The following is a 12,193-nucleotide window of genomic DNA, read 5'->3' as shown; positions in this document are numbered from 1 at the left end:
GAAGTTAACACTTTACAGTATTACTAAGATTTTCAGGTTAACATTATTAAACGTCTAGGAAAGAGTCCCTCCCTGTCATGTGCAGCTGCATTTGCTGGTTCTTGGAGTGGCTGCTTAATATGATTGTCACTCAGTTCAGTAGCAAGTGGGTCTCCTCATTCATCTTGTAGGTGTGAAGGGCAGGTAGTGATAGCCTGTGCTCTTAATATCCCATCAAAAAGATGCATAAACGAACAAGAACAAATAGTTTGTAAGAAAATGAAAAATAAAAGGCAATGGTGAAATACTAATGCTGGTTTAAATGGGTGCTTTTGTTTTGTTCTGTATTGCCTAGCTTAAAGGCTCATTGTGGACCTGCTTGAGCATGTATCTGATTGGTGTCACCTCTTTCTGAACTGTGTGGCTATCACCCAAAAAACCTTTGCTGCTTAAATATTTCTTGGACTGTTATAGCTACAGCAGCACTCTCTAACCTTACTGTAACTTCTCAAGTTCTCCTGGGAGCTCTGTGTCCATCGCACGTTCCACTGAGGTACAGCCCATCCCATATGCCAGTGATTGTCAGCTTGGGTGCCTGGAGATCCTTTCAAGGGTACTAAAAGGTGCCACACAATGCTAGTTAGCACTGTTGTTATGTGTGCAAGCACGATGCACAATATAAACCCAGAGACTTCAAGCACGAATCCATAATGCTTAAAACATTCTAAACTGTTGTGGCCTTCTTGAGTTCTTTGCAAGAGAAAAATTGGTCTACTATTGTTTCGCAAAACTCCCCCCAACATTTTCTTAGGGTTGCCTTGAGTCTAAAAGGGTTGGGGGCTACAGCTGTACACTAAAGTTATTTCCTGCTTTAGTCTGAACATGGCACGTACCATATTTTCAGTATGATTACCCTAAGATTCCTAAATAATTCCTATTTCCATCTGTTTCTTTTTCTTTCTTGTCTCTCAGAACAAGCTGGGGCGATCCACAGCAAGGGCCTGACTCGCATCCAGAGTCGCTGCCACTGGCCTGTGAGGTGGGGTGGGTGCCTTGTCCAGCTGTGGCTCATGCCCAGCCCCACTTCGCGACCCAGCCTTTAGAACCAATCCTTGTCCCAGAGGCAACTGTGGTATTGATGCCTACACAGTCAGATGGGTCGCCAACTGGCTGGAGGGCTGCACCAAGAGAGTGGTGGTAGACAGGTCATTTTCGACCTGGAGGGATGTGGGCACTGAAGTCCCTCGGGGCTCGGTCCTTGGGCCCGTACTGTTCAACATCTTTATCAGCAACTTGGATGAGGGGGTAAAAAGCACCTTGTTCCAATTCACAGATGACACTAAGTTGTGGGGAGAGGTGGGCACGATAGAAGGGAGGGACAGGCTACAACTGGTTCTGGACAGGTTACAGGGGTGAGCAGATGAGAATAGGATGGGATTCAATACTGCATGGTACTGCACCTAGGGAGAGAGAACCAGCAGCATACCTATGGGTTGGGGAACTCCCTTCTCGTTGGCACAGAGGCAGAAAGGGAACTTGGAGTTATTATTGATTCCAAGATTTACATTGGCTACCAATGTGAGGATGCGGTCAGAAAGGCTAATCGCACCTTGTCATGCATCCACAGATACATCACGAGCAGGTCCAAGGAGGTGATCCTCCCCCTCTATGTGACACTGGTCAGGCCGCAGTCGGAGTACAGCGTCCAGTTCCGGGCACCGCACTTCAGGAGGGATGAAGCCAGCATTGAGAGGGTCCAGAGGAGGGTCACTCGCATGGTCAGGGGGCAGCAGGATGGGCCCTACAAAGAGAGGCTGTGGGACATGAACCTGTTCAACCTCCACAAGAGAAGGCTGAGAAGGGATCTGGTGGCCATCTATAAAATTACCAGGGGGGACCTGCGGGGAACGGAAGAGTCCCTGTTCCCCCGAGCACTACCAAGAGTAACTAGGAATAACCGCCACAAGTTGATTGAGAGTAGGTTCAGGCTAGACATCAGGAAGAACTAGTTCACAGGGCGGCTAGGATCTGGAACCAACTTCGAAGGGAAGTGGTGCTCACTCCTACCCTGGGGGTCTTCAAAATGAGGCTAGATAATCACCTAGCTGGGGTTGTTTGACCCCAGCACTCTTTCCTGCCCATGGCAGAGGGATGGACTTGATCTGCTCAGGTCCCTTCCGACCCTACTGACCATGAAGACTTCCAGAGTTCCCCTGCAGTGACTGAGAGTTTCACAGAAATACTTAGGCTCTATGTGGACAGGTGGAATGAGTGACAAAGTTGTAAAATACTCTTCCATATTAAGGAAGTGTGAAAAATGTCCATAGACCTTGTCAGATCTTAATCTGTAAATGACACCTAGAAAAAACTGTTTAAATAGAAGGGATCCAGCAAATTCCAAATATATGGACTTGCTCATCATCCATGAGAGGTGGGAAAGGGGTTGATGCTACTGGATAGTTCTCAGGATGCTTAGATAATAAATAGAGGCTGATCTGATAACCAATATTTAGTAATAATGCAAAGCATTTTAAACTACTGACATAAATAAACCTTTTGTTGTTTTTGTTTGTTTTACATTTATAACATGCATACAAATTATCTATAGTTCAAGTGCCCCCACCATGATTTCTATGTGTGGGGACACTGAGACGGGAGATGCAGTGGCACTTTAATTAGACTACCTCTCAGAGCCAGTCTAATTAAAGCACAGCCCCCACACTCCCAGGTCACATATAAAAGTGCCTGTGCCAGTTGGAGCAGGCAGGGCTAGGCTAGCTGTGCCGGTGACTGGCTGTGCAGAGCCCTTTTGCCCCTGCTGTAGTTCTAAATAGAGGTGCCTATTGGATTGACACCAATAAAAGGGAAATGACATTATCAGCCATCGGCATTTTTTTTTTTTGACCATTGTAGCTACTAATGTCTGATAATTATGCCTTCTGGCCTGGCCCCTGGCAACCTGGGTTCCCTCTAACCCATGGGGCCAGGGTCCCTCGCTGCATGCGTTCTGTCTCATCTGTGGGCCTGGGGCTCCATATGCCTGAGTTCCCTCCCATGAGCTAGGGTGACCCCGGATACACCGCCACCCTCTCAGTGGGCTGGGCTGGAGCGGAGCAGCTGCTGCTGTGTCCCGGGCACTGGCACAGCACAGATTATGGGCTGGGGCCAGGGTGGGCAACATAAAAGACACTGAATGCCGGAAAGATGCGACTGCAGTGGGGAGAGGCAAGCAGAGCTGCCCAGTGTGACAACCTGCAGTGCCTGGGGGTCTGTGCCTCAGAGGCAGAACCTGGTGGGGCTGAAGCAGCCACTTTGCCTCCTTCCCACTGCTGTGCCCAGCAGGGTCCTTCCCTCAGCACCTCAGCCCAGCTAGGTCCTGCCCTACCCAGAGCAGGGTCCGTTCAGTATCTCCCATGGGACATAGGGTCTTGCCCTGCCCTTGGCAGCAGCAGCACGAGGATGGGAAGGGGCCTTTCTCCCACCGGAGTCCAGTTCCCAGGAGCCTGGGCCCAGCTGTGGGGAAGGAGTGGCTTGGTTTCTCCAAGCCTAGAATGGTCCTGCAGACCTGCCTTGGGCAGGGGAAGGAGAGCAGGGAGCCTGGTCCAGAGACCACCCAGTCTTGGGCAGCCAGGAAGGCTTACACCAGGGGTGGGCAATTATTTTGGGCAGAGGGCCGCTTACTGAATTTCAACAAGCCATCGACGGCCGCATGACAGGCAGCCAGGGGCAGATACATATTTTCTAAACTTTTAGGGGGCCCCACGGGCCGGATAGAATGGCTTGGTGGACCACATATGGCCTGCGGGCTGCATTTTGCCCACCCCTGGCTTACACCATCCCCTTCAGCCCTACTGGGCAGGCTCAGGCAGCTGCCCCTAGCTTGGGTTTAAGGGTATAAATCAAAAGAACAGGGACTGAAAGGCTCTGCACAGGCAGTCACAGGTATTTCTAGGCTACCCCCACCTGCTGCAACTGGCACGGGCATTTTTACATGTGCTTCAGGAGTGGGGGAGGCAATGCTTTACTAACAGCGGCTTCAAGATTTGCTTTAATTAAAGTGCCACTGCATCTTCTGGATCAGCGTCCCCGCGCTTAGAAATGGTGGTGGAGGTGCTTCAACTAAAGTTCATTCCCATGCATGTTATAAATATAAAACAAAAAAAAGAGGTTTATTTATGTCAGTAATTTAAAATGCTTTGCATTATTACCAAATATTGGTTATCGGATTGGCAGAAGCCGATATGGTTGGTTAATAATTGGCCATCAGTATTGGCCAAGACAATCTTTATTGGTGCACCCCTAGTCTTTGCCTTATGATTGAGTTTGCAAGTAACTTGTATGAGGACAGATAGGGAAGTGAGCAAATCCCAAAAGGTTTCTCCTATTTCAAAGGGCATCTTTATGTATTAAATGATGTACAAATAATTCTGGGTTTCCTATCACAGCTAAGTCATCCTTAGGAGGAGGTGAGCTAAAGTACAGCAGGTATGTGGCACATCCTGAATGCCAGAAAAATGCAATAGAAAATCTTAATTCTACACAAGTATTATGAAGTCATTAATGTCCCTGCCATGGGACTAGGTCTTTGGTTTTTAACCCCAAATGCCTAAAACTGTTCTGAGACCCATGTAAGGTGGGCTAAGCAACATTAAATTTTCCAGAGGGATGGGCTGAATTGTGCCAGCTGCAAAATTGAACCTGTGTTTTAAAAAGATTGAGTTATGTCAAACCTTATAGGGCCCACAGTGCTTTCCTCTGTGTACCACCAGAGCTATACATTAGCTTGATTATTCAAAACAAGGGGCAGGTCCATAATTACTGCAAGGAGTCTGAAGCCCCCTTTCTCAATACACCTGTTAGGAGCCCTGGTGATAGCAAAGCTCTTTGCAACACTGTTAGTTAAGGCTGCAACACTAAGTTATGGCTGCAGGTAATGGCTGCATTTTGGAAAGTACTTAGAGTATTTAAGACTATTGCCTATAGTAACTTCATGTTCTGTTTTTTTATGTTAAAAAAGTGAATTGTATGAAGTGAGCTAGAATCCTGTTGAAATAAGAGGGTTTGTTAATGCGCTAACACTGACATGATTATCATGGTTAGTTGAGGGGAAAGCATGTAAGGAAAGAGATAAAAGGGGACATTCAGAGCAATCCTGGGAGGTGTCAGAACCAAGGGATAGAAGGATCCATCAGCAAGTGACCAAGGATCCTTGCCAGTACTGAGAAAGCTTGTTTCACTTATTGCACTCTGTAACCTGATGGATTATTATTTAACTGCTTAAATCGTAGCATTGTGTTCTGTACTACATGGTTAAGTATGCATGGGCCTCTCAGTTCACCCTCTTTATCCTCTGCTTCCTGATCTCTGGCAGAAGTATAGGTGTTTGCAACACTGCTGATCCTTGCTGAAAAGCTCTCAGGAACAATGTACACTCTTTGCCCCGCAAAATTACTACTTGGCAAGGAAAGGGTTACCCAATACAGTTATCTGTTCCTATGCTGAAACCCTCCTCTTTTTGTTACTTGCCCTATTGCTTCCTGCTTTCCTTCTGTTCGGGTGACAGAAGGGAGGAAACTGAACTATGGAAAAGGGAGGGGAGTTTGGAAGGCAGTATGGCAAATAGGAGTTTGCCCCTGCTGGTGTGGTAGCCTTTCCCCCATTTGCTCAGAAGCTGCTTGACCCTCTCTGGCTCAAGAGAAACCTGGAGTCTTCAGGTAGGTAGGGTGTTCCTGATGTTGCAGAGCTACCCCTCAGCCTGACAAGTTAACTCTTATTCAGATGGGCTGCACTAACCTATCCTTGTGGTAAGCTTACTTTACCTGGCAGGGAAAACACCAAGTATCTGGGGCCATGAAGGCAGTTTTACTTAAGTGTACTCACGGATAACTGTTCTTCTGGCGTGGTTTAGTACCCGCTGAGGTGTTGGGGCTTAAAGCCCACTTTATGGAAATGGGAGGTTCCTCCCTAGCTTGCTTCTGCAGCCATATGGCTGAGGGCAGGTGAAACCTGGGGGCATCTGAACCCCAAGCCTCCAGGCTTGGGCCTGCACATATGATGCCTGCCGAAAGACTCTGGAAATATCTGAAGCCCCTGGTGGGGGGGGAGGATGTTTGTTGGTTGTAGGGCCATTTATGGTTCTGGACTGACTCACAGATTTGAACTTGATTTGGCTTGAAACATGAAAAATTTCTTTAAAAGAACAACAAAAAAAAGGATGTTGTGGGGAGGAGGAGCTGGACTAACTTGTAATGAGACCAGATCAGGCTTGAGGGTTTTTGAACATAGGAGTCAGAGCTGTTTGTGAAGAATGGAAGGCAAAGGTAGGAACTGGACACCACATCTGCTCCAGTGGAGTGTGGAGGGCCAGATTTGTGCGAGGTATTCAGCGACCTAAAAATGAAAAGGTTTTCCGAGTGGGATTTTCTGAGGTGCCCAAGAGCCAGAATACCTACTGAAATCGATGCTAGCTGCACCTCTGGAGCTGTAGCACCTTTAAAAACCTGTCCCTGTGTTGGCAGGGACCCAGCGCTCTTCTGCTGTCTGCAAAGGCAGGAGAGGGGACGAGAACAGGGGGTAAAAAAGCTATGAACATACTGTGATTAGAGGGAGAGAAGGGACACACTGAACCCCTTCTGGAGAGAGAGAGAGAAAGTTGGCTCTGGACAGAAGGAATTTGTTCAGGTTGCCAGAACAGGAACCTCCCCGTCTTAACTAAGATTGAACAAAGATAGAGAGGCAGAAGTAGATTCATTATCTTCTGGTTCTGTGGCATAGTTTTGGCCGAGTCATTTAGGTGCTCTGTCTTTACCTGCTGAAAACAGAACTAGAAATACCAATGCTGGTATGCCATACACATTTTGGAACATGACCAAAAATTAACGGACTGAAATGACTGCTTTCAGGCATTAGCACGTGCCTTTGGAGGCAGCACAGCAGGTAAGGAACAGAAAAGTTCCCCTTCTGTACTAGTGCCTTTGCACTAACATAAAGAGTTCTCTGGTGATCGTGCCATCCGTCACAGGAGTGCCAAGACCAAATGCATGAATGCTTGTGACTCCAGGGGCCTTGCATGGAAGAAATTATGGGAGTTTTACTGAACCAGTCCCTGACTTGTTTAGTTGTGCCAGTGAAATAAAGGAGTTACAGTTGGTCCCATTCAGTGGGCTCTCAAACCCTTCTGCTGTAAATCCTGGGAAGTTTAGCCCTCGCAACTCCAGGGCCGCTGTGTTTAAATATTAGTTGCAGTATAAGCCTTTCCAAGGAGGGAGCTGGCAGCTGAGCATCTTGTCTTATCACTGAACATTCCCTCTGGGCTAAAGTTTCCTGGAACAAAAAACAAAATTTCAAGCTAAGTTCCCTATGTTCTTGCAACTAAGCCAGTTTGACAAGAATTATGGGAAGCTTGTCCTGATGGACTGGATGACCTGATTTAATAAGGTACATCTACCATTATCTCACAGTTCACATTGTGTCATGTTTGATGTTCCCAATTTCACTTTCTCTGTCTCCTTTATCTTGTGCTTCCTACCAGAGCTCTGCTTTGGCAATGGCCAAGCTCACAGTCACCCCAAGGACATCCCTTGTTGATGAACCAGTGAAAATCCATGTCTCTGGCTTGGCTCCCTCTGAGCTGGTGACCCTCCAAGCCTCTTTGACAGATGAGAAGGGGGTGCTTTTCCAGTCCAGAGCTTTCTACAGGTCTGATGAGGCTGGTGAGGTTGATTTGGAGCAAGCTGCTGCTCTGGGAGGAGATTATGCTGGCGTGCACCCCATGGGTCTTTTCCAGTTCCTGAAACCAGAAAAGATGTTTCACAGGTTGATGAAACGAGATGTGATGCAGAGTCCATTCCACGTGAGCCTGGATTTGTTCAGCTCATTCCACTTGGTTTCCACACCCCATGATCAGCCTGTGACAAGCCAGACTGTGGAAAGATGGCATGTGGCACCGGGAGTCCAATGAATCCTGATCAGTGACAGCAGAGTGCATGGGGCCCTCTTCCTCCCACCAGGTGAAAGACCTCCATCTCATTTCCACAGCTCAGTGAATCCAGCCTACATACTGATTTTGTGGGTCAGGAAATGTCTACTGATGACAAGCTTCTCCAAATTATGTTATGTCAAAGTATTTGTTGTCACAGCAAATTATTTGCCTAATAGTTTCTCCTAACGACTCCTGGCCAGTACCCCAGTAGTTTGACCACAGTAAGTTTATTATGAATGTTCAAAACCTGAACTTTGCTGGCTAGCTGAGACTGGAGTCCTGGATCTTGTGAGGTGATGTTGCTTGACTAGTAATATGTCTTTTGGGATGCATTTTCAACTGAAAACACTCCTGTTGAGGAGCTCAAAATCCTAGTCAGAAAATTTCTAGGGCTTGCTTAAAGTTTGCAGGAGCTACATATAACCCTGCCAGCGAACTCCAGAAGCTATGCTAAAAACAAGTTCACAGATCAGGAGTGCAAACATACACACGGCAGAGTCTCTTTGTTCAAATTCCCAAGTGACTCCTCTCACTTTCTCTTGATGTTTTCACCCAGTTCCCTTTGTTTCTTTTATCCCAGTTCCATCTAACTGTGTGCGTGTCCTGTCCCCTCCTCAGTCTGCCATATATCACACACACACAGGCTGCCCATGCCTCTTGTGGCACCCACGCTGTAGATTGGCCATGTATGGTGTACAGTAGCATGTTCTAATTTTACAAGGAAGCTCTGTACATCATTAGGAAAATTATGAAGTTCATGGTCTAATCGCAGGAATGTCTGTAGCCTAGATTGCCAATAAATAAAATAACAGAAATCCAAGGAAAGGCTTTTCTCCTCTACAATTCTGCCTTTAACATTCAGTGGCAACATAAAAAGCTTTTACATGTACTACCAGAGAACAAATCTGGGAGTTTCCCTGGATTTGGTTTTATTGCATTATGTGTTGAGAGAGCGCAACTCTCTCAACTGTAGTAGGCAAGGACTAATTCTAACTCTGCATTTGTGGCTTTGTACTGGCAGCAAAGGCACAGACCTGATTGAATCCTTTGGGTATTATGAAACAAATTACTTACATTTAGCAGAGTTCCCTGGTTTGTCCACAGCTGGGAACCAATGGTAGGTCTCTCTTGTTGAATGCTCAACTTGGTGTTTTTTCGGACATAAAGGTGCTTTGAAAGAGGGGCTATGGGGTTAGAGGGTGATTAAGGTGAGTGCTGTAAATAGGAAACAGGAAGCTGAAGTTTGGAGTGTTTGTTGGCCAAGCTTGGTAGATGTCAAATGAAAAAATCTTTTGGAGAACTAAAGCTGATGAAGTGGTAGCGCAGATGCCATTCTCTGCAATTTATCTGTGGCAAGCAGGGAATCTCTTAGAATACATTCTATTATTTAATGAAATAAACTCTGTACTGCAAGGAGGAATCTGTAGTTTTAGGGTATTGACTGGGGAGTCTGTTGCTGTTTCTTTATATTGTGGGTTGTTTGAGGCTGTTGTGAACCCTTCTAGAAAGGTTGGGACTTAAATCTAAATGATGATGACAATAATATTTACAAAAGAAGGTGTGGCACAATGGTCCTTGGGTCTTTTTTATCCAGTTTGGAGTTAGAAAGGGCAGAGCCATCAAGGTAGAGACTCAGTCACACACATCATCACTCTCTAATATAGAAGAGCCTTGTTTGCATCAGGGTGGAGCTGGTAGATGAGAGTGTAGCAGGGAACTAAATTCCATCTCTGCTGGGCCCCACTTTTCATTAGTAGGCTAGGTTCTTGTCCTTGGTTTCTAGATGATTCTCTGATGCTGTGTCTGGCTTATAGATGAATTCATCTCCAATTCCAGGAATTGCCTTCATGGGGTAAGAACAGAAAAGTAGAGTCTTTCCTGCTCAAGTGCAGGGGGGGCTGGACTCCATGATCTTGTAAGGTCTCTCCCAGCCCCTAACATCTATGAATCTGAGTCCTGTGAGGTGTTAGGAAGGACTCCCAACCTTGCCTCTCTCAGACAGAGTCATTCATTCTGGTTTCTTTTTCATCTCCTTAGGAGAAGGTCCTTTCTCAGGACTGATTGACCTGTTCGGCAGTGTGGGTAGACTCATTGAATTTTGAGCCAGTCTTCTCGCCAGTCGTGGTTTCGCTGCACTTGCCCTGGCGTACTTTGGTTATGAAGACCTGCCTGAGATGCTAGTTGAGGTGGATCTGGAATACTTTGAGGAAGCCGTCAACATCCTCTTGAGACACCCCAAGGTACATTCCATTCGCAGATAAGCTCACCCTCGTTTCCCCCTAGCCCAACCACTGCTGGACTCAGCCAAAACACCTCTGCAGACTGTCGCCCTTCACACTCTTCCTGTGATCATTAACAGGGCATTCCCCACCTCCTAGGGAGGACAATGAGGGCCACATACAGTGCTTCATTCTCCTCTAGCTGAGTTCGGTCTTTGGTAGACTCTCTCTCATAAATGGCCTTCTCCATAGATTACTGTATTCCCGATTGGCAGCCTTTTTTGGCAGTGGGCAGGAATGACTCAACTTGGGTCTGAATAGGCAGATATTAGCACCTCTAATTCTCCCTGCTACCCAGGTGTGGTGTGGGTGGAGCTTAGCATTCTGCCAAAGCCCCCACTGCTCCACTGTGATATGGAACAGGCAGAGCATCCCCCCACTCCCACCAAAGTTTCCACTGACTGGCTGTGGTGTGGTCAGAGCCTCCAGTCACAGATTGCCACCAAAGCACAGTTCCATGGGCTGTAGTTTGCCGACCTGACCCCTATCCAACACCATAGAGCAGGCCAGTAAGAAAACAGAGCTACAAAGCTCATGACTTGACTCTCTCCCAGTACTACATACTGTGACTAAGGAAGGAAGTAGGGTCAAGACAGCCATCAAAGTCTGCCTAGCTGTCAAAAGGCACAGGTACAACTGACATGTGCACTGCAGGGGAAATGGGGCAGAACTAGTTCCCCAGATAATTATCACAGCCACATTCAACTAGTAAAAAATGGGGAATTCATTCATTTTTCTGAAGAAGGATTTTGAAAGGTGGTTGTTTGGGATTAATATTCACAATTTTGTGGGTTTATCTGCATGAATGTGCCGGGTCCAAGTGCAAGACTGTACCTTTGCATGTAGCTAATTGGTAATTTGCAACTATATGGCATGTACGTGCATGTGCAATTTTGCATACTGCCTTGCACAGTTCAGGGGTGCATTTTTGAAAAATCCTTAACCCATTTCTCTTTGGTGTTTGTAGGTAGGAGGGCCGGGGGTTGGCTTGGTCTCAATATGCAAAGGTGCTGAGATTGCACTGGCCATGGCATCATTTTTGCCCAACATCAAAGCAGTAGTTTCCATTAACTCAACCCATGCCCTCCATGGGATGCCGCTCCGCTACCGGAATCTGCACATCAATCCAATCCCTTACAAGATAGAATGCATCAGGTTCACACCCTTGGGACTAATGGAACTCTCTAACATGGTTGATGTCATTCACACTGAAGAAAGTCAAGAGAGCATCCTACCTGTAGAACAAACCGAGGCCAAAATCCTCTTCATTGTGGGGGAGAATGACAGGAACTACAACAGCAAAGCATTTGCCGAGAAAGTGATGGAGAGGATGAGGAGGCATGGAAGAAAGAACTACAGAATGCTTTGCTATCCAGGTCCCGGACACCTGATTGAGCCGCCAGGATCACCTTTCTGCCACCACTCATGGAGCTTCTTTTTCTTCAGGCCTGTGGTATGGGGAGGGGAAGCCCAGTCCCATGTTGCAGCACAGGAGCATTCCTGGAAGGAGATCCAGAAATTCCTCTGGCAACACCTCTACCCAGCTGGAAGCAGCAGGCTTTGAATACAGGGAGGCACAGACCAAGGAATATCTGTGCTCCTGCCTTCCAGGTACCTAATCAATAAATACTGGGAAGAAGCTGCCATTTGGGAGCCTCACCACATGGAAATTCACCACACCAGATATTAAAAGCATTTCCAATCACTTCACACAGGTATCTTGTTTTGCAGGGTGACAGCTAATAGCAGGTGAGAATTGCAAGTGCATTGACAAGGCTGATTGCATCCAACAGGGATGTGGGGGATCTGTTCCAGCTTCCTCTAGTCATAAGATAGGAAGAGATCTCAAGGGCCATCTGCTGCCATCCTCTGATCAAATGCAGGAATGCCATTCCTAAACTGTCCTTGACCAAAGCTTATGCAATCTCTTCTCTGAAAACCCCCAATGAAGGAG

The 12,193-nt window shown here is 46.8% G+C and overlaps 1 protein-coding gene across 1 annotated transcript; it reads left to right on the top strand.

The window, feature by feature from the left end:
- Window positions 1-5,658: 5,658 nt before the first annotated feature.
- Window positions 5,659-11,949, top strand: LOC109297368 (acyl-coenzyme A amino acid N-acyltransferase 1-like). The gene is given in 4 exon segments (XM_019517069.1): window positions 5,659-5,693; window positions 7,511-7,988; window positions 9,998-10,200; window positions 11,207-11,949. Coding segments are annotated over 3 exon segments (1,263 nt in total). The 5' UTR covers window positions 5,659-5,693; window positions 7,511-7,525; the 3' UTR covers window positions 11,804-11,949.
- The last annotated feature ends 244 nt before the right edge of the window (window positions 11,950-12,193 follow it).

Source organism: Gavialis gangeticus, unplaced genomic scaffold (genome assembly GCF_001723915.1).
Source record: "Gavialis gangeticus isolate Ggan-Ray unplaced genomic scaffold, GavGan_comp1, whole genome shotgun sequence".
Taxonomy (NCBI): Eukaryota; Metazoa; Chordata; order Crocodylia; family Gavialidae; genus Gavialis; species Gavialis gangeticus.
Note: the sequence above shows the minus strand (reverse complement) of the source record. Positions and strands in the feature narration are given on the sequence as shown.